Below are 26989 nucleotides of genomic sequence, written 5' to 3' on the forward strand. Positions count from 1 at the left end.
GTGCTCTTTTGTTGCTACTCAGGTATCACTAACAAAATCATCAGATGGAAGAGGATTCTCTCGCCCTGCACGGCCTGCAAATCAGCGCCCACCTTCAAGATGGGCTGCAGCCAGTACCCCGACCATAATTCCCGCTGTGAGGAGAGCAACACACTGATTTCTGAAGCAGAAGAATGTCAAACCTGGATAAAAAGCCATGAATCTGGTTTTGAATTATGTAGTGACTTCCGATTGTTAAAGCTGACTCTTAAAAGTGCTAAAGAAAAACTAGGAGATACAAACGAGTAAAGAAGGCAACTGACCTGTAAAATAATCATCAAAAAATGTCACTTTGCGTGAAATGGACTGTTGTGCGGACAAGTAAGGCAGCTAATGTTCCAGAAAATGAAGCTTTTCCTCAAAGAAGCTCTTAGGATAGATTGCATACAAACTTTGCTTCCTGCACATTTGTTAAAGGAACAGTCACACAAAGAGCTAATGCTAGAGTGCACTTGTGTACAGTAACCCTTACCATCAAATCAGATTTCAGCTTTCATTAGTTAAGAAGTCAGAACAATGATATATATATAATTTGTATAACTAAAAGTTAATGGCGTGTTGCATAGTTCAGGATTAGATAAATCCCAGGAGCCAGATGGTCAACCTGAGTAAAAATGTGTATTAGATGCTTAACATTTTGAAGTCTATAGTAAATGGAAGCTCCTGTTTCCTTGGTCCTAGACTTATTGACTGGCTTCTGGTTTTGTAAAAACCCTCAGTGAAAAAGACATAATTTAAAGGGAAACTATAATATATATTAGGAAGGTAGGATACGTTAAGTTTGTATTGCATTATCTACCTGAAGGTTATTTTGCCCATTTGGTCCTCATAGCTCATACCACCTCAAAAAGATTGACTCACTTATCCATGCTCCTTTTACCAGATTTCTGCTCTGCTGGAGCCCTTGCTCCATTATTCTAACAGAGTGGGGCTTCAAGTATAGGGAAGAATGGGAGCTCACTATGTGACAATACCCCAAAGTGGATGATTACGTGGACTGAGCATTGGGGGGGGGGGGGGGGAGTGACATCATTGATTTTGGAAAGCTGTGACACCAGAACTTACCCAGCATGGGCTTCTGAGGTTGTGAGGCACCATAGACAGGTGAGTATAGCTTGCTGGGGTTGGAGACTTGACACAAATGGGCAAAGTGACATTGTCTCTGGTCTTATATAACTCAGTGAATATAATTTGCATCCCTTCTTAAAAAAATATGCTGAAAATAGTCTTATAGCAAGTCCCTGGTTTCAGTCAGGTCACACTGGAACCAAAAACCTGCAATTTAAAACAGATAACAATGCATTTTTTGTGCAACACTACATACTATGAAATAGATATTGCATATGTACACAGTAAACATGGCTTCCCCCATGTTTATATGTATTTAAAAACTATACACATAATGGATACACTATACCCTTCCTTTGGTGGATGCATTTACAAACTATACACATGAAGAAGGTTTCTAAAACATTACTACTCATTGATAAAATTAAGTACATTAAGCTGACCACATTCACAAACATCTGATTTTACAAACAAAAAAATAAATAATTAACTATAGTTTCCCTTTAACGCTTAATTATACTGATACCTATATCTCCCAGTTATTCTGGGTTCACACTGTCACACTGCATTTGTGCATTAACGTGTGTTATGCTCTGCATTAACTTGCTTTGCATTAAGGCATTAAAATGAGGCTAAAAAGGCATTTTCTGCAAGACAGCACATGGCAATGCACATGTGTTGAGAAGGTGTGTTTAGATGGCATTCACAATGAATGGCGCCGTATCACACAGACACATGTTTCGTTAATTCAGTGCGACAGCGTGATCAGGGCCGTAAAGTAAAGGTAGGATCCTTCCATGTATGTCTTTTTTAATAAAGGATAAAAATTACTTAATATTAAATAAGGGTAAGTGTGTTTAAACATGATTTTGTGCAAACTATTATGTTCCTTTAACACTTGTGCTCAAAGGTAGCTAGCTATATTGACAAAGTTTTCTAATATCACCACTCTCAAGTCTTCAGTGTTTTATGACTAGCAGGAAACTATATTTCTGTACTTTTATTATTACATAGTATTTTTCATTTTGTATCATTGGTCCTTTTTTTTTTTTTTAGGTAAAACTAGATATTTGTACAGTTCCATTTTGTTAAATATTTTCAACATTTGAACAGTTGTAAATGTCATATGCATGTCACTTAATCATCTTGCATGTTTCAGATGTTGTCATATACTGAGTTCAGACATTGCAGGAGCAATGTTAACATATAATCCACAGAACATACACATCTTATTTAATCTTAGCTTTCTTTTATTTGTAAAAAAAAAAAAAAAAACATCTATATATTGACTATATTTGCAACTTTTTCTATTAGCCAGCAATTATGCTATTTTTGTGTACATCTGATGAAAGATTTCATCAGTACAAATGGTAGCCCCAGTTCAAAGGCATGTTTCTCAGTTTATATATACTCTGCTGTCTTTCGTTATTTTTAAGGAAATTTTATTTAATTCCGATGTTGAATTAACCAAGTTTCTAATGAAGCCGTAATGATCCTGTATGACTTTTAGCAGAAGCTCTTTTTTTTTTTTTTTGGTAGGCTGGTGGATCATATCTAGTAACTCAAGTATAGCAATCTGGTAAACAAACACAAATTTAATTTTAAATATTACTGTGGTCTGCCAGAAAACAGAATTTTGCTAAATAGCTTATTTTATAATATGGCTTTTTATGTGTAGAGCCATTCCAAAAAATGTATTATTCTCATTGCATAGGACCATTCAGTGTTACTTGCCAAATTGTAGTGTCACAGTAGTCCTAGTTCTGTTGCGTGGATCCATTTTGCCTGTGAAATTGAAGTCATGAATACAGGATGTTTGATGTTACATTTACTTTGGAGTGTTTGTAAATTGTTGATGGGAGCAAGGACTAGCACTTATGTTATTTCCATCAATACACTGTTAGCATGTTCTTAGTCGCTTTTAGTCAGTGGGTAAACTTTGTTGACTGATATATTAGAACTACAGTACACTTATAAATTTAGCCTGGATTTTGGCATCGGCTTGTGTACACAAATATTGCATCAGTAGCTACAAGATATATGGCAACTGTGGAGCCAGCAATCTTACACTCTGCACCTACAAATATGTTTTCACCATCTCAAGTTAGATGTAATAAATTATATTCCTGCTGTGAGTAAATGACCATCTTGCTGATGGAATATCTTTCATGTGGCCAATTAAGCATTGTTTTTTTTTTAAGGCAGCAAGTGTAAAGAAAAAAAAATACATTGCATTATTACCAAAAACTCAGGTCAAATTACGTTAAAAAAAAAACATGATATTGTTTAGGAATAAAAAGTTGTTTAATTTACCAAATGCAACTACCCAACATTTATTTTTTTACTTTCTTTGTATGGAAAAAGTAGCTTTTATTCAAATCTCATATCCTACAAACTTACAGTCTAGAAGGCTTCTATCTAAATCCAAAAGCAAAAATGTAAGCTTCCCAGTCCCTCGATGATGGGTCTGCATTAGTTTTCTTTTTTTCTAGGCTTTTTTTTCTTTAGTTTATCATGGTACTCCTGCAAATAATAGACTCCCTGTCCCTGGGTTGCTATATATATGCTTCTCTACATAGTCTATGAAAGGAGCCATGGTTGGTACGCAGAGTGGACTGCAAACATGTGCCTTTTTCTCCATTACAAAGGAACTAATAGGATTGGTAGTTTACAGAAGAAAGGTAACCTTGTGCTTTCTGGCAAGCTCATGGGAAGTGACGCTGCATTTATTATTCAGGTTATTAACCTGAAAAAAGCATAGTAAAGCCTTCTTAAAACAGAATGTATTCACTTCTTGTTACATTGCATATCCCAAAAATCCCCAAAATATACCTAATTTCAGGACAGTGCGCTCAACCATGCAGACAATTGCTTTACGCCCTGAACTGTGGACTATAATCCAAATTAAGCTTACAATTATAGAGACCCTTTTTTTCTAAACTGCATGCAATGTATGGAAGCCATGGTTTCTATGGAGTAGGGCAGTGATGGCTAACCTTGGCACCCCAGATGTTTTGGAACTACATTTCCCATGATGCTCATGCACTCTGCAGTGTAGATGAGTATCCTGGGAATTGTAGTTCCAAAACATCTGGAGTGCCAAGGTTCGCCATCACTGGAGTAGGGCTTTGGACACAAGCAGTTCTGGATTGTATCTGGCAAATGGGGTGTCAAGCAATTATTGCATGTACTAAAATTAGGAATTCTTATTTTTGGGATATGTGATGGAATGAGACGTGTGTATATCTCATGTTGTAGGGAGACTTTATTATTCTAATTACAGATTAGAGTGAGGACATTTTGCTTGCTTTAGTCTATTCTCATCAAAACCTGTATGATTATGCTAACCTAAAAAGGAAAACGAATGCACCCACCACACCTAAGGACTTAGGCTACAATGTATTACATTTTTTGTTTTGGACCTAATAATCCTTTAGGTGTGGTAACCCATAGCAGCCTATGTAAATTCATCCCTCACTGATATGACTGTAGTAAAATTATATCTGGTTGGGTGCTACGGCTTACTGTGCCTTGCATATGATTACTTGGGTTTGCCTGGTGTCCACCCCTCTGTAATCCTGATTAAAGCCTCTTATCCAGGATTAGAACGGTCCACGTTCAGACACTGAGGCTCCATGCACACTGGGCTTAAAAAAACGTCTGTTCTCTCAGGAGTAAAAAACGCTCATCTAGAGTATTTGTTGTACAAAGTTTAGACGAGTTTAGGAGAGTTTTAAGTTTTTTCTGCCTCCAAGCTCCAATCGGAAAAGTGAACCAGAAGGGGGTTTTTTTCTGCCTCTAAACATTAAACTCAAAATATGCCTCTTAACGTCCTAATGTGCATGGACACATAGGATAACATTGAGCTGTTTCTGCAGGCATAACACAAAACTCCTGTAGAAGCAACTTTTTTAAGCCAGTGTGCATGAAGCCTTATAGTTAAAATTTAATGAGGAGGAATGGCTACACATAGGAGATTAAAATTCAAATATTTATATACATGCCTAGCAGTTAGTGGCACAGGGCAACACAAACAATAAACGTTTTCGACATAAAGAGTTATAGTTTTTATGAGATTTGCAATGGGGTTATGTTAAAAATAGCATTTAGTGAGTTAGCCTTTAAATCATAACTACATTGCCACTCCAATAGTGTCAGTATCAGTTGAAAATTAATTTTTGACAAAATCCACAAACAATCATTTGAGTCAACTGTAACATTTATATGTGTGATCACACACTCGTGTTGACACTGCTTGCAAAGCTTAATATGTAAAGGTGTACACAGACTTGAGTGGCAATTTTTATGTGTGGATGAATCTCTTTTATATAAAGATCATGGCTTATTTTCTATTTAGGAAGAAGCCATTTTTTGCGCTATAACTTCTATGTGTGAGAAAAGTGATGCTCTGCACTGTGTAGGAGCTACTTATTGATGCTCTCTAGTTCACTCCAGCCCAATAAATCCACGAGCCAGTGATTTTCATAACATCTCTTCCCCCTAGTATGCAGGATCTACTACAGCTTTAATGCACAAGGGGATTTCTCTACATTTTCAGAGATTTTCACATCACTGAAGGTTGTCTAAATGCTATTAAGGCTGCTTGGCATATTATTATTTTTTTCTAATTCTGGTCCAGTGTGAGTATTTGATGTTTTAACTACACTGCATTCTCCATTTAATATATTTATTAATTTTATGTAAAATAGGGGTGGTCAGATTTAAAAACCAACAAGCTTTGGTGCCTTTAATTCTCTGTGATCTGCATTGAGTTTTATATGGCTGTATGAATAAAGTGTTCTCTGAAACAATAAAATGATTAATGTCTGCAGACAGTTGAGAGTGTTATTTTTTTCTTTTGAAATAAGCGGCCCTGTCAAATTGCTTACACAAGAGGTAAGGTTAAAGCAGCATGGAATTGATGATACATATGGCTATACATGTGATTGCCATCATCCCTTGAAATGGAATATAAGAATAAACTTCAAAAATTTGATTTTATGGGCAATTGAAAAAAAAGATGTTTTTATAAAACATATATTTATTACAAATAAATTTGAATAAAATTCCAAATTGAAAATATAAAACATCACAACACATGATATCACATTACATAGAATTTTTTTTTAAAATATACATGAAGTGGTAGTCCCCAGCTACTTGCTGTTTCTTCATTGGTGGATTACGATGAGATAAAGTAGGTGGGGAGCTCCAACCATTTCGAAATGTGCAAATATAAGCAAATCTTCTTCAGGGAATAATACCACTTCTGAAAAAAACAGTTTGAATGGAAACACAGATAATTATAGTATACGGAATTACATCTGCAAATATGCATGCAAGCATACACAACTATCTATACTCATATATACACTTACCATGTTTGAATTTTCTAGCAGGAGCACTCCTTGAGGTGACAAGAGAACCATATATCAATGTATCAACACCAACTGCAGGGAATCATCAGCAACCAGCTTCACTCTAATCACAAAAGGAGATGAAAAAAAATGCACTATAGAGGAGGAAGGAAACAAAAAAATATGAAAATTCCCTCGGAAGATAATTAGTATCTATTCCATGGCATACTAGGTCAACCTACATGATGTTCACCAAAAGGCTGGCTCAGTAGCTACCTGATTTAAAAAAAATGAACCCTTTTCCAATCTTGCATTTAGAAAGTGCATTTAGTATAAAAAAACAGCTGTATTCTGTAGCAAAGTGCTAATGGGCTGCTAGCAGTCCTTGGGTATATAGCATGGCTCCACATCAGTGGATTATTGAGATAGTGGTGGTCAGCCAGAAGGTGCCAATGGTCAGATAAAATAGTTCAGAGTTGGTGATGTTTGTGAGTTTTCTATTTGTCCAGCATCGTTTTTTACTTTGTGACGTTCCTGCATAGCACAGCCATCTCCGGTGTGGACATCTGAAGCCACATTGTGCTTCTTCCTGGATTCCGTGCATGCTGGCTACCGAGCATGCACCTGCTGATTTTGCATTGCAGTGCAATCTTGGTCAGCTTGACATGGCACGGCTCCAGTAACATTAAACATTGGTTTCTGTGGAAAATCTTGGTCAGCTTGACATGCACTGGAGCAATGGCAAGTACTAAGAATTCCCAAAAATGTCTGTTATCATACCACAACTTAACCATGCATCAAAGCAGTTTATTTCCTTTACATCACTTCTCCTTTAAGCTCTTACCCTAGAAAAACAAAATTTTCATGTGCATTTAACAAAAATTGTTGATGCCGTTTTAATGCTTCAAAAACACAATAAAAGTGTGTTAAAACATGTCATAATTGCTATAGGTACGTTAATGAGCACATGTAATACACATGTAAGCCAGCCCTAATGCAACATACTTTGCAAATTTTTGTGGCCAGAACATAGAAAAATAGTTTTGCTTTGTCTTTTAAGGTCACTATGCAGTAAAGGAAATGAAGCAATAAAAACCTCTGTGGTGTAATAATGTGCTTTGCTTTACTAAACAAAAATGCTGTACCTACAAACTATGTACAATTTTAGGAAACAATACAAAATATTACAAAATATGCATACAATATACACATGTACAAGCTATCTATCCTCCCTAGCTAATGAGCATGGACAATGTATGCAATCAGTCTACACTAAACAGTTACTTAATTTTCTTGTGATAGAGTCTTTTTTCTTTACCCAGGACCTCTTCAGATGGCTCCTTGCGTCTTGGAGTTCTGCAAATTTCTAGTCCCTTTCTGTCCAACACATAACTGTTTTCAAGCCCTTTGTTCCCTCCCCCTAGTTCCTGCCAATATCACTTCCTGTTGCATGAGCTCCATGAACCAGTCAAACAGGTTCATTAGCATATGAATAGGGGTAGTCTAGCGTCTAAAAACAATACATGGTTTTAAAATGTTATTCTATAAAAAAATCACTAAAATAGTCATAGCAGCACAAACATTTTCGAAAATGTTGCAAAAACATGTAATATGTATTGCGTCATTTTGCAAATATGCAAGCATAGCGACCAGGCTATGAAATTGTTATAATACAATATGATTTTGCTTCATTAAAAATAGGCATATTTTAATGCTAAACTGAAAAACAGTGTATCAAATCGTGGAATATTGCTGACATATTTTGAACAGCCTAAAGTACTGTATATGTGTGTAGACCTGGCCCCGACTTTCCGGGAGCCCTATGGTGACTACTGGGGGTAGGGATGGATGACGTACAACCTCAGGGTGCAGGTTCATAAGCATGGTGGGTGATGAACAAGAAAGAAGTTGGGCACCAGTCACGTTTATGCTTTAAACAATAGAGAAGTTTATTTCTCAAACAGGAAAAATGTGGGAGAGAGGGGAATAGGGCACAGGAGACCTTTAGTAACGATCAGCAATAGGCAGATTGGCAGACTCCTTAGATAAAAATAGGTGAAGTAAGGCAGACAGCGGTACAGGAATTAGGCTGAACCAGCACATCTGTTAGGTACCTGGGTGGTGAGCCTGACTTGATGGAAGAAGAGCTCTCTTATGACTCTGGTTCAGGGCCCACTGGAATGAGGACAGTGGTCCCGTGAGCGCAGCGGGGTAGGAGCGTCTGAGCTGGATGCAGCAGCTGGTGCAGGCGGTGTAGATGGTCCTCCAGATGGCTGGAACTGCAGGAACTGGTTGAGACTGGAGGAGGCTGGCAGAAGTAGGCAGAGCAGGAGAACCAGCAGCAACCGGTAGAAGAAGGCACAGAAATGGCAGCAGCAGATCCTGGATTAACTCAGAACACTTTGAACAAGCAGAGGGTTGGTCAGGCAAGCCGGGTCAAACGGATAGGCAATCAGGCAGGAACGGCAGGCAAAGGCACAGTTACTGGCTAGCAAAGGGTTCAGCAGCAAATAGGCAGTCCATAAACAGAGTCAGGCAGGCCGGGATCAGGACAGGAGAGATCAGCAGAGTCGACGTAAGCTGGGTCAGTATTGGTAATCAGATGAACAGATAGCAGGGGTTTCAGGTACAAGCTGCAGACAAACAGCACAGAACACATGCAGCTGTACCTTTAAATAGGGCCACTGGCACCAAATCGCACTAGCGCGCACACGTGTGCATGGCGGGATGCGTGCACACGTGGCTGCTGTGCACGTGCGTGCGTCTGAGGTGCATACTGGCGAACACACAGGCGCCGATGCTTGGACTGCCTAACGGCATGTGTGCGCATGCGCACACGCAGATTCGCTCGCAAAGCGCGAGCAGAGCCCTGACATTGCCCCCCCCACAAGGGGCAACCTCCGGGTGCCCAACAGGTCTCTTTTTTTCAGGATGAGCAGAGAAAAAGGCCCGAATTAATCTCCCAGCATGTAGATTACTATCAGGCTCACAAGAGTTGCTCTCCGGGCCGTAACCCTTCCATTTTATCAGGAACTGCCTTTGCCCTTGCCGTCTTCTACAGTCAAAAATAGCCTCCACCTCATATTCCTCACTTCCGTCGGCTAAAACGGGCTCGGGTGGTCTAGTTCCTCTATTCGGAAAGGGGTCGGGTACCGAAGGCTTAAGCAGGGACACATGAAAAACTGGGTGTACCTTTGATTTAGTTAAGGACAACTCGTAAAATACCTCATTAATCCTTCTCTTCACCGGGAAGAGGCCCAAAAGCTGCAAGTTTTTTAGAAGGACAGGCTAACATGAGATTAGAAGTAGAAAGCCATACCTGATCCCCAACTTGAAGAACCAATTCTCCCCTTCTCTTCTGGTCGAAGGCTTTCTTACTGTCTGCCTGGGCCTTGGTTATAGCTTCCTGCAGAATCTGATTGTTACGGCTGAGAAAGGTTACTGTGTCCTGGACTGCTGGCACTGAAGATTCTGGAAGAAAATCAGGGAGAAATGATAAATAAAACCCATAATTGGCAAAAAACAGAGACTGTCCTGTGGTTGAAGGACTGGCATTGTTGTAAGCGAATTCTGCTAGGGGCAGAAGGGATACCCAATCGTCCTGTACAAAAGACGTGAAGCATCTGATATACTGTTCAAGAGTCTGATTTGTTCGTTCAGTCTGCCCATTAGTCTGGGGAAGATAAGCAGATGACAAGGCCAGCTCTATCTTCAGACTCTCACACAGAGCCCTCCAGAACTGGGATGTAAACTGGACCCCCCTGTCTGACACTATATTAGTGGGTACCCAATGTAGTCTAATGATCTCCTTGATGAAGATACGGGCTGTCTCAGATGCCGATGGAGTTCGTTTCAATGGTAGGAATGAGCCATCTTGGAAAGTCGGTCCAGGACTACAAAAATGGCTGTGCAGCCCTCGGATGGTGGGAGTTCAACTATAAAGTCCATGGTGATCATTCGCCAAGGCTGATCAGGTGCAGAAAGAGGTTTCAGCAGTCCCCAGGCTCAGTTTCTAGTTGCCTTACTACAGATGCATACGGGACAAGAATTAACGTACTTCTTGCAAAACTCCTTTATGCCAGGCCACCAGAAAGTGCGTTGCACAAGTTCCAGTGTCTTGCGAGCCCCAAAGTGCCCTGCTAATGGGTGGTCATGAAGAAGGGCAAGGACCTTTACTTGTATGCTCTCAGGAACAAAGACTTGACTGTCCTTCCACAACAGACCCTCCCTGGTTGTCAAGGTAATTCCTGGAGGAGAGGGAGAGTTCAAAGACGCCCCCCTGATCTGGGACAGCAGATCCGGTTGTAGGAGCAAGAAGGTGCTCGCAGGAAGAATAGTATCTGGAGCAGCAGAGTCTTTGGAGCAGTCATATATGCGCAAGAGCGCGTCCGGTTTCACATTCTTCGAGCCAGGGCGATACGTGATGTGGAAGCAGAATCGGGAAAAAAACAGGGCCCAGCGGGCCAGCCGGGGCTTCAGACGCTTGGCGGTTCTTAAATATTCGAGGTTCTTGTGGTCAGTGTAAATCAGCATGGGATGGACTGCACCTTCCAACAAGTACCTCCACTCTTCCAATGCCGACTTAATGGCAAGGAACTCCCGGTCCCCCACGTCATAGGGGGGGTGCATCAGGTCATTACTGCCTTGATGTTGGGACACCACCACTCCCACCGCCACTTTGGAAGCATCAACTTCAAGGATGTAGGGCAGAGATGGGTCAGGGTGGTTGAGAATAGGAGCAGAGGTGAACAGACCTTTGAGCTTCTCGAAGGCCTCCTGAGCCTCGGGGGCCACAGTGGAAGCTTGCATTCTGCTTGGTCAGCTGAGTGATGGGGGTGATGATGGCAGAGAACCCCTTAATAAACTTCCTATAGAAATTTGCAAAGCCCACGAAACGCTGTATCCCTTTCTTGTCCGTGGGTGCCGGCCAGTCCAGGACAGCAGATACTTTCTGCGGATCTATTCTGATGCCTGCTGGGGAAATCTCGAGACCGAGAAACTGAATGTTCTGCTGCTCAAATTTACATTTCTCTGCCTTGGCATACAATGCGTGCTGGCGGAGACGGAGCAGCACTCTGCCCACATGCCCTCGGTGTTGCTCCAGGGATCCAGAGAAGATCAAAATGACGTCCAGGTAAACAATGACAAAGATGTCCAAAAAGTCTCTAAACACATCATTTATGAGATGCTGAAAGGTGGCAGGGGCGTTACAGAGACCGAAGGGCATCACTAGGTGCTCATAGTGTCCAAAGCGGGGTAGGAGCGTCTGAGCTGGATGCAGCAGCTGGTGCAGGCGGTGTAGATGGTCCTCCAGATGGCTGGAACTGCAGGAACTGGTTGAGACTGGAGGAGGCTGGCAGAGCTGGCAGAACTGGCAGAAGTAGGCAGAGCAGGAGAACCAGCAGCAACCGGTAGAAGAAGGCACAGAAATGGCAGCAGCAGATCCTGGATGGACTCAGAACACTTGGAACAAGCAGAGGGTTGGTCAGGCAAGCCAGGTCAAACGGATAGGCAATCAGGCAGGAACGGCAGGCAAAGGCACAGTCACTGGCTAGCAAAGGGTTCAGCAGCAAATAGGCAGTTCATAAACAGAGTCAGGCAGGCCGGGATCAGGGCAGGAGAGATCAGCAGAGTCAAACGTAAGCTGGGTCAGTATTGGTAATCAGATGAACAGGTAGCAGGGGTACAAGCTGCAGACAAACAGCACAGAACACATGCAGCTGTACCTTTAAATAGAAATAAAAACAAGGGGGTAGGATGCGCTATGGAGTGTGTTATACAGAGAGTATATATATTGTAATATAGGTAAGAGCAGCCTCTATTTTGTTTCCATCCAATGGATGGAACAGTGAGACAGATAAGGAAAGGGAAATAGATGTGGCGCTATACCTTTTTAGACCAACTTAATATGGAAATCGTAAAAATGTGTAAATTTTCCAGCTTGCTGGCGAATAATATAAAGTAGTAGATATAGAATCCAAAACAGAACTAAATGAAATAAATAATTAAATAAATAAATGATAAAGTGTTTACAAAGATCAATCAATATTAAATAGTGAATACAAAATGAATATAAATTTTCCAGCGTGCTGGTTGATAATTTGAAATAAGGATATAAAATCCACGATAGAATAAATAACTGAGATAGATCAATAAATAAATAATTAATAATGTGTTACTAAAATACCATAAATCAATCAATGTTAAATAGTGAATACAAAAATTGCAAATGCTAAAAGTGCCTGTGACTGTGATTATGACACGACCAAGTGACTTGGTTTACAAAATCAGGGAAAATTCCATAAAAAGAGAGTTCAGCCCAAAAAATGGGAAAAACAAGAAATAATATACAAAATTATAAAAACGTGAATACAAGTTTAAAAATGAGTGAAAAAATAACAAGCTGTGTGAAATTGCAAAACATGCAAAAATGTAAAATTAAAAATTAAGTCCAGAAAGTGGAAAAAATCTTGCAATGAAATATATGTGAGATAGAAGACGGTGAATAAAACTAAATAAAATTAGATGTAAAAGTCCAATTAAATAAAAAATAAAAAAATAAATTAAAAAATAAAATAAAATAAAATCTGATGGTGGAAAAGGTCTTCTATGTGTAGGAGAGGAGTGGAGGGAGTGACTTCGCTTTCAGTTCACAGTGCCCAGTGAACGTTTATGAATTTTGCTCTCACCAGAGATATAACCCCGTCTGGGGTGGATCAGCCTTCACAGTATAAGCCACTGTGTCGCTTCCTGGGCTGTCTCTGCAGTGATGCTGGGGGGATCCCTCGTTCCTCCGTGGGTGTGTTGTACCTCGTTTACATATGATAGAAAAGAGGACTATCCATGGTGTAGTATGTTTGAAACTCAATTTATTTGAAACAACCTTAAAAGTACTCACATTTGGTAAGATAAAACATTATATTGCTGTAAAGCATTCGGAAAAACCGCTTGGCTGCCTCGCCGTCTGCACTGAAGGTGTACGTTATCTGGCCACGCCCTACGCGTTTCGTCATTCAGACGTCATCTGGAGCGGCCATCTTCATACATCTTTCCACTTATATAGGGTGTAGTATACCAATCACGCATGCACGGGACCTGACCGCCATGTTTGCTAAGGAAATTACCATTGCTTAGCGTTACGCCCATTGTTATGCGGGCCGTGCAGGAAATGTGTCACTGTACCTGCTAGTAGTCTTATATTAATAAACGTAGATTGGGCACTACTCCTATGTAAGTGGAACATACACTATGACACCCTTAATTGTTTGTACACACACATAAATCGATGCCAATATAAACATAAAAAATTAAATAGAATTAGATATAAAAAAAAAAAAAAAATTATCGAAATATATATATAAAAAGAGAAATGTGAAGAAAGGAGAAATACTAAAAGGGGAAACAATATATATGTATATATGCTTTTATGTAGAGGGTATAATGCATTATGATGGAAAAAATTGAAAAAATGGAGATAGGATAAATTAAATTAAAATAAAATTAAAATTGCGCTGGAATTCGTCTCAATATTTAGATGGGAAGGAGGATATTCATCTACAGAAAATGTTTAGATGAAGGGATTAGAGAGGGATATTTAGCAAATATTAGACTCTTGTATAGTATATTGCCTGTAGGAATTTTTTAAAACTATATAATGTGTTGCCTATGGGCTAAAATATTTTATATATTGGGGATTTAATAATTGGTTAATTAGGGAAAGAGAATGAATAACATTCGACCTCAATTTTAATGGCGAGAATAAAATAAAATATATGCAAAATATGTATAAAATATATGAACAATATAAAAATATATATAAAAAAATATATATCAAAAAGGAGACATTAAAAATGATAAAAATAAGAAATGGAATATGGTTAACAATGGAAGTGGTAATATTTTGACATTGGGTGAGAAAAAAATTCTAAAATAATTGAGATGTTGGGACATTGGGATATTAAAATATTGAAACGTCAGTTTTGATTTTTCTTTCTAAGTACATCCTTATTTCTTATTCCTCTAAAAATGCATTTCAGTTGAAGGTGTTGATGATTGTATTACATTCGACCTCAATATTTATACAGTGTATTGGGATTAAAAATTGGTTAAAAAACAATTGAGATCCAAATCTATGTTCATTCCCGCAGGATGTAAAGTTTCCATGTTAAAAATACACCTAGTTTCATTTTGTGAAATTTTTTTGGTCATATCTTCTCCCCTCCAATGTCCTTTAATTTTGTCAATTGCATAAAAAATCATCTGTTTAGGGTCTTGGTTGTGAAAGTCTCTAAAATGTCGTGAGACACTGTGTTTATCATATCCTTTTCTAATATTTTTAATATGTTCTTTAATTCTTTTGTGTAATTATCTTGTGGTTCTACCCACGTATTGTTTATGACAAGGACATTCTATAATGTATGTGACATGTGTGCTCTTACCGTATATACTCGAGTATAAGCCGAGATTTTCAGCCCCTTTTTTAGGGCTGAAAGTGCCCCCCTCGGCTTATACTCGAGTCACCGCCATCTGTCTACACGATCACCGTGTCGTGCATACAGACGGCGGCCATTCCATTATTCAAAAGCCGCGCCTCCCTGTCTGTGATAGGCGGAACACTCAATTTCCCAGCAGTCAGTGGTCCGCCTATCACGGACATCCACTCATCCTCATACTACGGACGAGGATGAGAGGATGTCCGTGATAGGCGGAACACTGACTGCTGGGAAATTGAGTGTTCCGCCTATCACAGACGGAGGCGCGGCTTTTGAACAGTGGAATGGCCGCCGTCTGTCACAGACGAGAAGAGGTGCGGCGATCCTGGCATGTTTTTACATGCAAATCGCTGCAGAAGGACAAAGGCACAGGACAAAGGCACAGGACAAAGGCACAGGACAAAGGCACAGGTATGGACGGACACACACACAGGGATGGACGGACACACACACAGGGATGGACGGACACACACACAGGGATGGACGGACACACAGGGATGGACGGACGGACACACAGGGATGGACGGACGGACACACAGGGATGGACGGACGGACACACAGGGATGGACGGACACACAGGGATGGACAGGCATGTCTCACCCTCGGCTTATACACGAGTCAATAAGTTTTCCCATTTTTTTTGTGGTAAATTAGGGGCCTCGGCTTATATTCGGATCGACCTATACTCGAGTATATACGGTACATGAAATAAGTTCCTTGATGTTAAATTCTCTCCCATTGGTAGTCGAAGTAAATTTAGTAATTTTTCTGCTGGTCTTTTTACTTTTACGGCAGGGAAGACATTGGCCACATTTGAAAAAACCTTTGAGATGTTCGGCGATTTTAATTTTTCGTGGGGGGTCAATTGTGTTTTTCACTAATTTGTTTCTTAAGTTGGGGGCTTTTTTGTATATGAAAGAGGGATTGTTGGGCAGGATTTGTTTTAGTACATCATCTATTTTCAGAATAGGCCACTGTTTTTTAATAATCCTTTCTATTTCCTTATGTTGCCTGTTGAAACCTGTCAAGAAGGCGGTTTCTATATTTCTGGTCTTTTTGATATTTGTTTTGCTCTCTACCAGTTGCTTTCTGTCCATTTTTATTACATTTTCTTTAAGAGCCCTTAAGTGGGCTTCTTTGTATCCTTTACTTATGAACCTTTTAATGATGACTTCAGCCTGTTTGTCAAAGTCTTCTTTTTTAGTGCAATTCCTGTACAGTCTTACGAGTTGTCCTCTTGGTATGTTACCAATCCACCTTGGGTGGTGGCAGCTTGAGTTAGGTATGTAGCCATTTCTATCCGTGGGTTTAAAAAAGGTTCTGGTGCCCAAGGTCACCCCCAAATTAAAAATCTGTAAGTCCAGATAGTCTACACTCTGATTATCCCAACTTCCTGTGAACGTAATACCATAAATATTCTGGTTTATCTCCTCTAAAAAATGCTGTAATTCGAAGTGTGTGCCTCCCCAGATAATTAAAATGTCGTCTATGTACCTTTTGTACATCTTGATGTTTTTTCTAGTGACTCCATATATTTGTTCTTCCTCCCAATGATCCAAAAAGAGGTTTGCCACGCTGGGTGCGTATTTAGCCCCCATGGCTACTCCTTTTGTTTGGACATAATGTTTGCCTTTATACCAAAAATTATTGTGGGACATAGCCAGCTCTAATCCTTCAAGTATGTAGTCAATTTGTTCTTGTTTTAATTTGGATCTATTGTGAAGGGCCCACTTTACTCCATTCAATCCGTCTTTCTGTTTAATGTTTGTATATAGAGAATTCACATCGATTGTTACTAGTATATCACTTTCTTCTATGTTGATATCCTGGAGTTCCTTTAAAAGCTGTCTACTGTCCTTCAAATATGACTTGCCTTCAGCTACCAATGGTTGTAGAAATCCATCTACATAGGCCCCCAGTCTTGAAAATAAGGAGTCTATCCCACTCACTATGGGTCTTCCTGGGGGCTGTGTTTGGTTTTTATGGATCTTCGGTACATAGTATATCACTGGAATTTTCTGTGCCTTAGGTATAAGATATCTCGCTTCCTTCTTGTTGAGTATCCCTTTATTTAGACCCTTGTTGACATAATTTGTTAATTTTTTGTTATGTTCTTCTTTTGGGTTTTTCTTCAATTGTTTGTAAGTATCTGGGATACTGAGGAGCTTGGTCATTTCTTCCTCATAGGCTGTTTTGTCTAGTATTACCAATCCTCCTCCCTTGTCTGCTGGTCTGATGACTATGTCTTTTTTCTTTTCTAGTTGTTTGATGGTCTTCCATATTCCCTTTCTCTTTGAAGGTTTAACTGTTAACTCTCTGATATCCTTTTCTACCATTTTTCTGAAAACTTTGATGCCTTCATTCTGTTGTTGGTTAGGGTTGAAGACAGAATTGTTTCTTAATTGAGAATGTTTGTATTGTGTCTCTTCCCTATCTGTATTGGTAAAATTCTTATTAGCATAAAATTTCTTAATATTTAATTTTCTTATAAACTTTTGTAGATCTATAAAGGTCTCAAACTTATCCAAGTTCTTATCTGGACCTTTAAATAGGGCCACTGGTGCCAAATCGCGCTAGTGCACCCGCTGCGCACGTGCGTGAGTCTGAGGTGCATACTGGCGCACACACACGCGCCAATGCTTGGACTGCCTAGCGGCACGTGTGTGCTTGCGCGCACGCAGATTCACTCGCAAAGCGCGAGCAGAGCCCTGACAACATCTGTACTTTGTAGGACAAGCTGTCTCCTATAGAAACGAAACTTTACTCACTGCTTCATGCACTGATTCCCTTGGATGAGTTCTCTCTGAAGTCCGCCCAGCGAGTTCATAGCCTTCAGCTCATGAAAAGTCCCCTCTGGTACTTCATTAGAACTTCATCCCTCTACAATCTTTACCGGATCTTTGGCAGGCTTTACTCTGCATAAAAACCCAGATAGGCTTTGGTCAGGCCTAGCATCCGGGAGCCTCCTTGATAGGCCCCATGCTTCAGGCCTAGCAGTCAGGAACTCTTCATACAACATCCACCCAGGCCACAGTACAGGCTGGGAACACTCTGCCTGATCACCTGACTTCATTCCATTAAATACCTTTTCCCAGCATGCTTAGCCACAAATATGATTGGCTGAGAAAAGTATGTTTATCATAACCTGAGCTTCACTGTATCTCATCATTCTAAAGTCAAAGGCAACAGCACCACCCACTGATGGAAGTGAGAAGCCACAATCAGAATGGAATTAACAAAAGTAATTTAATCATGGAATACTACAAATTGGCCAGGCTAACAACCACCTGGCACACTAAATTTACCTGTATCCCTGTTCTAGGGACAAGGGTGCTACACTTGTTAAAAAAATCTGAATAAACATTCAAAGTATAAGTTAGCTTCCCCACTCTCATCTATTGACCCAATCCCAGCCTACTAAGTACTAGGCTTGTTTCATAATGTTACTGTTTTAAACCTCTTCTTTAAAAGTTCAAATTCTTAAATTCTTACTATGGGGCATATTTAAGATTGTAACTATTTGTACTTTTTTTTCTTGTTTAGTAATATAAAAAACAGAACCTGTTGCAATAATATGTAGATTTTTAATCAACAGTTTACATTTGATATCTTTGATCTTTTAACCTTTCTTTCCCTTTAGTGTAACTCTAGCTTTAGTCAGGAAGTTGTCAACGCTCCACGCAGTCCATGCTTCATGCTACTGTATAATGCATCGAGACTGAACTCAACTATGAAATATGAGGACTCCAGTCACCCAACCTTGGATGACTGGAGAACTCAGTACTCATTGCAATGAGCTAGTTATGAGTACAAATTGGCATATTATATGGATTAACAAGATTACAAACTCATTGACTAGTGTGTAAAAACAAATCTCCTGGCGTTCCTTCTTTAGTACCAAAATCCTTTGTCCCTTGATTTGCTTCAAATATGCTTTTTTCAGGTTTGAAAAATTGATCTTTATTTATTCATGTAGGCTTTATTTAGCAAAAGAGTTTTATTGCACCTTAGTAAGGCTCTACCTAGTAGTTCTTTATTTTCCTTATTGCAAACAAAGGAAATGTAATGATGCTGCCCTAGACACCTGTCAAATATATGTTTTTATTTTCAAACTTACACCAGCAATATTTTGATTCTATAGATAGTAGCTTTCAAAGATGAACCAGTGTGCTAAAGTTTATGCTTGCGATATCCCCTTGCCGACTAGCTCACGCCGATATAATTCGGCAGAAGGACACGTACAGGCATATTAACGTACTTGTACACTTCCCTTTAAGACGCAGAATTGTAGACACCTGTGCCATGAGCTCCATGAATGTGATTGCGGGTGCCACAGACTTGATTTCCCCCCCCCCCCCTTCTCCTTTTCCCTTTTTTTTTTCTTCTCAGACAATATAGTCCTCCGTGTGTTTCTCCTGGCCAGCGAGTGAATGTGATTCCCCTCTGGCTTGCAGTGGCTAGCGCTAGGACCTGCAGGTCCGTTGGCGGTTCCCTGCGCCGGCGGGCGTCTGGTGCGAGTGTGTTGGGGAGCCTATTTAAGAGGTCTGTTTAGACCACTGGATGGGCAGACTACACGGCTCGTTTTGGGGACACAAATTGGTAACACTGCGAGGGTTTCCCTGAGGTCTAATCTGGTGGCGATTTCCACTATAAGGTAAACAATTCTTTACAGATTGAAAATTTATCACGATTACTAATGGGGATTGGATAATTTGGTCTATTATAGTGATTGCTGCCTTTTTGTCTACAGATATAAACAGCTGCAATCTACCCCTGCTGACCTGTTTATATTGGGTACACCTATATAGTTTAACCGCACATACCAATCTAATTTGATGCAATCCCATGATCTTTATCTGACATATTCAGACAATTCTATGCCAAAAAGCTTTTTCTTTTTTGGTAAGTCAATTTTAATTCAATATATATAAAAAAAATATATTTTTTATATAATTGAATATATTAAGGAGGGAATGTATATGGGGGTGTTGTTGTCTGCAATCCATCCTTCCTAATCCGGGGTGAGCTGACCTCTCTTTCTTCTCCTTTTTCCCAATAAAATGATGTATTTTCCAACATTAATGATTCATTCTATGATAATTTGCTTTTGTTTGTTAATTGCTATATATCATTTATTATGTTCTGTATAGATATCCTCCTGAAGAAGCGGTTTTGTCCCACGAAACTAGTAGAGGAGACCCCCACACGCCCTTGATTTGAACTCCCTTCTGTGGAGAATTCATCAAAGACGCTTCTATTGTAACATGTATCTATTTGTATTTTAATTGGGTGATGTGTATCATTTTTCCCCTTTTTTTGTTTCTTTATATGTTTATTAAACAAGATGAAATTTTAAATGTTATTGTTTTACTTCAAAAAGTACTGATATAGTCCAATTTTCACTATTTTTGGTCTGGGACTGCCTAGAGGATTAGCATAAGCAACTACACCCAGCAATCTCATACCAACTCTTTCCTTAATATTATGACTTGTGGATGATGGTACTTCATTGTTATCTATGCTAATCAGAGGCGATACTCTTAATTTGTGAATTACGGAAAGCAAGATTTGGGAAATGCTGATGTAAACAAGCATTTTCCCCATTTTTCCTAGTGACAGGACACTAGTCACAGGGAGCTGTGATCAGTGTCCTGACACGCGTAGTCCATCCCCCCCCCACAGGTAGAACACTTCCCTAGGACACACTTAACCCCTCCAGCACCCTACTGGTTAACCCCTTCACTGCCAGTCACATTTACACAATAATCAGTGCATTTTTAATTGCACTGATCGCTGTATAAATGTGAATGGTCCCAAAATAGCACCAAAAGTGTCCGAACTGTCCGCCATAATGACGCAGTCACGATAAAAATCACAGATCGCTGCCATTACTAGTAAAGAAAAAAAATTATTAATAAAAATTTTATAAAACTATCCCCCATTTTGTAGACGCTATAACTTGCGCAAACCAATTAATAAACACTTATTGCGATTTTTTTTTTGCCAAAACTATGTAGAAGAATATGTATCGACCTAAACTGAGGAAAAAAATAGTTTTTTATATATTTTTTGGGGATATTTATTATAGCAAAAAGTTATTTAGTTTTTTCAAAATTGTGGCTCTTTTTGTTTATAGCGCAAAAAAATAAAAGCCGCAGAGGTGATAAAATACCACCAAAAGAAAGCTCTATTTATGGGGGAAAAGGGACATAAATTTTGTTTGGGAGCCACATCGTAATTGTCAGTTAAAGTGACGCAGTGCCGAATCGCAAAAAATGCTCTGGTCTTTGGCCAACCAAATGGTCTGGGGCTGAAGTGGTTAAATGAAAAAAAGTATGACAAGTACATTCATATTTTATTTTAAAAGGTGCCTCTCTCGTTTAGACTTTAGAAAATCTGAAGGTATGCAAATTTATGATTGAGAAAACCTGAGAGGTGATTCTGGACCAAGACCTAATTAAGGTTGGATAAAGTAAAGAGATATCTTTATTATATCATAAATATGGTCCTTATTTTTTCTAAACAATTTCCAAATGGCACAGCAGATTGTGTCAGCTATCATTCTTGCAAATTGCGTTTAAAAAATCAGTATTAGAAAAAAAAAATCTAAAAATTTGTAACATGAAAGTTATTGAAAGTTATTGAATGTCAAGATGTCAAAGCAAAATAATGATATTTATATGGATTTCTGTTCATTCAGTTGTCAACAGGTCTACTCTTTTTAAACATAAAACTAATAGTGGCCTAGACATACCTGTTAGCCCATATAGCACTGCTAGCCCTTCCACACTCACAAATGAAAACCCCTATTTGGGTCCTGCTTGACTCATTTTTTGTCATTCTGTAGCAACATCCTCTCTAATTTAGTTATAACCTCAGTCACAGCCAATGACTTTAAAGTGGTTGTAAACCTCAGACATGAAATTTGAACACAGCATATCCCTGTATACCGTGTACATGTCTCAATTAAAAGCACTAATTGGCATTTCTGTTTTTGATTTGTTCCTCTGCTATCAGCATGAATCACTTCTGACAAGTTTTCCTGAAATCAAGAGAAAAATAGTGACAGGGAGAGATCTCCAGCATATTGAGAGCCTCAGCTATGTTCCTGCTTGCTGTGTGAAGGGAGGTGTGTCCCTTCCCTCCAATCAGCTCTCTGAGCTCTCCCCATTGAGCTTTGCATAGTGTAACATCAGCACTCTGCTCACTTTTTTTCTGAGCTCTCAGATAAGCTGTAAATTCAGCACTTTGAATGGATGTAGAGAAGAGGAGACTGCAGATAAATGGGTGCAACTTTTGCAGGAGGATTTGTTTCATCTCTGTGTATCACCTAAGGCCAGTCAATTACTGGGTATATGTAAGGGTTTAAAACCACTTTAAGCCCTTCCTTGACACATTGGCTTAAAGTAGAGATTCAATAAAGCGCTCAGGGGGCCTTGTCTCTCCCCATCTAACCTTTTTAGGTCTGGTGAGATTCCCGCTCTTTAAACTTGATGAGAAAAAAATCCCCCAGTAGATTCAAATGGTGACTCCAAAAATTAATTTTAGGAGATGTTTACTCCCGTATTTGTATTATGTCTTTTGAATATTTATGAGGGAACCATGAGGATCCTAATCAAGAACTCTCTAAATACATATATAACTAAGGCACTTTGTGTCTTTTGTCTTGAAAAGACCGAAACTCCACTAGTTCTCACTGGCTCTGAAAGTACGGTAAACATAGAACTTCTCATCGTTCCCCAGGGCCTATTTCTCTCATATAGTCATCCAAGCAAGGATCTAATGAACCCCTCAAAACTAAAAAAATGCTATGCTGGAAAGTGGAACTATACAAAACTTAATCAGAGGCGGACTGGTCAGGGATCCGAAACCTCCACGACTATGAGCTCATTTAACATCTTAGGTTACACATTGTAAAATGCATGTAAAGTTCTATTTCAGTGGTAATCAATGCCTTCTTGCATCACTAAATATGTACCCAACTACTCTCCTCTTTGCTTTCAGGGCTGTGGACAAAAGAGTACAATGTTATATGTTTGGTGGACATGCCCCAAGGCACAAAGGCTATGGATTTGGGTTTACTCACTCATAAATACAATTCTAAATTGTAACTTAAAAGGGTTGTAAAGGTTTGTTTTTTTGCACCTTATTGCATCATATGCATTAAGGTGAAAAAACACCTAGCAGTCACCAGCCCCCCGTTTTACTTACCTGAACCCTTTGATTCGGTCTGTGGGGATGTGCTGTCTTTCTCTCCATGGGCTCCCAGCTCTTGATTGGATAGATTGATAGCAGTGGCTATTGGCTCCAGCTGCTGTCAATCAAATCCAATGATGCGGGCATTGGGGGAGGCGGGGACAAGTCCAGCATTCTGTGTCTATAGACGCAAATGTTGGCTTCAGGAGTGCGCCCGCAAGGTAACCCCCTCGAGGAAGAGCTTCTCCGAGGGGGTTATCAGATGTGGGCAGGAGCCGAGAGAGCCGCCAGAGGACCGCAGAAGAGCAGGTTCAGAGCCACTCTGTGCAAAATGAGCTGCACAGTGGAGGTAAGTATGATATGTATGTTATTTAAAAAAGGCCTTTACAGTCACTTTAACCAAGGTCCTATTAAACAAACCAGTACAAAATGTCCCTTTTCCCTCAGCTATACCCTGTATAGTACATTGTAAATGGTCCAGAGCCAGTGGTTATCTATGACTTATTATAATTGTTCCGTGAGCTTTGACTTTAACCACTTTCAGACCGGACCAATTTGCTGGTCAAAGACCAGACCACTTTTTGCAATTCGGCACTGCGTCACTTTAACTGACAATTGCGCGGTCGTGCGACGTGGCTCCCAAACAAAATTGACGTCCTTTTTTTCCCACAAATAGAGCTTTCTTTTGTTGGTATTTGATCACCCCTGTGGTTTTTATTTTTTGCGCTATAAACAAAAATAGAGCGACAATTTTGAAAAAAATGCATTATTTTTTTGCTTTTTGTTATAATAAATATCCCCCAAAAATATATAAAAAAAAAATTTTTTTCCCTCAGTTTAGGCCGATACGTATTCTTCTACATATTTTTGGTAAAAAAAATCGCAATAAGCGATTATTGATTGGTTTGCGCAAAAGTTATAGCGTTTACAAAATAGGGATAGTTTTATAGCATTTTTATTAATAATTTTTTATTATTATTTTTTTACTAGTAATGGCGGCGATCAGAGATTTTTTATTGTGACTGCGACATTGTGGGGGACCCATCGGACATTTTTGACACATTTTTGGGACCATTGTCATTTATACAGTAATCACTGCTATATAAATGCAGTGATTCCTGTGTAAATGACACTGGCAGTGAAGGGGTTAACCAGTGGTGGCAGTGTAGGGGTTAAGTGTTCCTAGGGGCGTGTTACTAACTGTGGGGGGGTTGGGCTTTCATTTAGTGAACACTGATCTCTGCTACAAACACATGGAGCAGAGATCAGCGTCACTAGTTGCTAGGCAGAATGGAGAAATGTTGTTTACAATGGCACTTCTCCATTCGGCCGTTCCGTGAGACAATCGCGGGGATGCCCGCGGCGATCGAGTCTGCGGGTCCCGCGACCGGACTCACGGGGGTCCCGACCAGCGCGGGAGCGCGCCGCCGCCGGCGCGCTCCCGATGGCAGAGCGGCAAATTTAAAGGGACGTACATGTATGGTCATTTGCCTGCCCATGCCATTCTGTTGACGTACATCGTCGTGCGCTGGTCGGCAAGTGGTTAAATTGCACTGGCAAACTTAGTATATATACTGTAAGCATACTTGTCTGCATTACTTCTTTTGTACTGGTAAAAACCTTAAAGTTTAATAAAAAAGCATTAAACAATAAAAATATTGGACGTCAGCATTTGAGGACTTTAAGGGTAATAGTACAAACATTTTTTCCTATTCTCCTACCTTTTCTTTTTACCCTAATAAAATTACACACGCTTGACCACTATGCTGCATTGATCAACCTGGGTACAATCAGCCTGCCCATAGATGGAATCTTGGCTGGTCCCTGCTGAACTGGATGAGATGCAATCCATCTAAGGTGGGCTTATCTCACTCATGCTGTTTGGCTGTTGGAAACAATTAGGAAACTACTATAGTTTTTGGAAATACCCCAATTTCCAAGCCAGTAAAGATGCTTATAAGGTTAGGGGAAGCAACTGAGGTATATTTGAGAAATGTATCTGCCAAAGCTATTAGGTTAGAAGTTTGTGTTAATTATAAGTGTTAGCTTAGGCCCTTGTACACACGGTCGGACATTCTGACAACCAAATGCGTTGGATTTTGTCCGACGGATTTTGTCCGAAACTGTTGCATACACACGGTTGGACAAAGTTGTCGGAAAATCCGATTGTACATAACGCGATGACGTTATTTCGTTACGACGGGACTACGTTCAGGCTAGTAGCCAATAGCTTTGGTCTAGGAATTTGATCTGAGCATGCATGCATGCTCAGATCCGTCGGAGTAGGCTACACATGATCGGGGTATGTCCGATCAGAGCATTTTGTCTGAAAATTTTACGGAAAAGTTGGAAAACTTGGTCCGTCGGATACTCCGTCAGAAACAGTGTGATGGAGACCACACACAGTCGGATTATCCGACAAAACGGTCCGACAGGACACATTCATCGGAATCTCCGACCGTGTGTACAAGGGCTAAGTGTTAGGTATTAGCATAAGTTATGTGCTAAGAATTTATTTTTAGGGTTAGTTTAGGTGTTCATTTTCAGTGTAAGGGGGATGTTAAGTGTTAGTGGTTAGGTTAATGGAGTAGCTTGAAGGTTAGTATTAAGGAGCAAAAGTGGTTAAGCATAAGGGATATGTAATGGTACACAATTCACAATTAACTTTTGTTTTCTAGCAACTAAAATCCAAGTGAATATTGCATGGTTTCAGGCTCTGATAACTGTTCCCCACAGCGTTCAACTCTGTAAACAGTTACTAATGCAAGATCTCATACAATATTAATTAAATCAACTCTTTAACCACTTCAGCCCTGGAAGGATTTACCCCCTTCCTGACCAGAGCACATTTTGTGATTCGGCACTGTGTCGCTTTAACTGACAATTGCGCAGTTGTGCGATGTTGTACCCAAAACAAAATTGATGTCCTTTTTTTCCCACAAATAGAGCTTTCTTTTGCTGCTATTTGATCACCTCTGCGGTTTTTATTTTTTGCGCTATAAACAAAAAAAGAGTGACAATTTTGAAAAAAAACACATTATTTTTTACTTTTTGCTATAATAAATATCCCCCAAAAATATATAAAAAAACATTTTTTTTCCTCAATTTAGGCCGATACATATTCTTTAACATATTTTTGGTAAAAAAAAATCACAATAAGCATTTATTGATAGGTTTGCGAAAAAGTTATAGCGTCTACAAAATAGGGGATAGATTTACAACATTTTTATGAATATTTTTTTTTACTAGTAATGGCGGCGATTAGCGATTTTTATCGTGACTGCGACATTATGGCGGACACAACGGACAATTTTGACACATTTTTGGGACCATTGACATTAATACAGCAATCAATGCTATACAATTGCATTGATTACTGTAAAAATGTCACTGGCAGTGAAGGGTTTAACCACTAGGGGGCTAGGGAGGTGTTAAGTGTGTCCTGAGGAGTGTTTCTAACTGCCTGGGGGATGGGCTAGCAGTGACACAACACTGATCGCTGCTCCCGATGACAGGGAGCAGACGATCAGTGTTCTGTCACTAGGCAGACACGATCACGGATATCCCCGTGGACATCGAGTCCACGGGTCTGCGGGCACGGTTATGGAGCTCACGACATGTATGCGTGCATGGCGGGAAATTCAAAGTAACGTACAGGTACGTTACTTTGCCCAGCCGTGCCATTCTGCTGACGTATATATACAGGCGGTGCGTGGCAAGCGGTTAAGCAGGTATATGCTCTGCACAGGTTCTTTACCTGATAAGCATGAAATGAGTAAGTTAACACATGCCAATTCTCCTACTCACTCAACCAGACCTGAAACCTGTTAATCACAA

The 26989-nt window shown here is 39.8% G+C and overlaps 1 protein-coding gene across 2 annotated transcripts in view; it reads left to right on the forward strand.

Annotated features, from left to right (window-relative positions):
• KIAA0408 (KIAA0408 ortholog) overlaps positions 1-5938 on the forward strand; it is a 74825-nt gene extending 68887 nt beyond the window's left edge. For both annotated transcript variants that reach the window (XM_077486928.1, XM_077486929.1), the window contains exon 7: positions 23-5938. In XM_077486928.1, the coding sequence (XP_077343054.1) occupies positions 23-157 (135 nt within the window). In that variant the 3' untranslated portion in view covers positions 158-5938. The remainder of the gene's footprint in view (positions 1-22) is intronic.
• The last annotated feature ends 21051 nt before the right edge of the window (positions 5939-26989 follow it).

This window comes from Lithobates pipiens, unplaced genomic scaffold (assembly GCF_037356315.1).
Source record: "Lithobates pipiens isolate NorthernLeopardFrog02 unplaced genomic scaffold, aLitPip1_a1.2 Scaffold_18, whole genome shotgun sequence".
Taxonomy (NCBI): domain Eukaryota; kingdom Metazoa; phylum Chordata; class Amphibia; order Anura; family Ranidae; genus Lithobates; species Lithobates pipiens.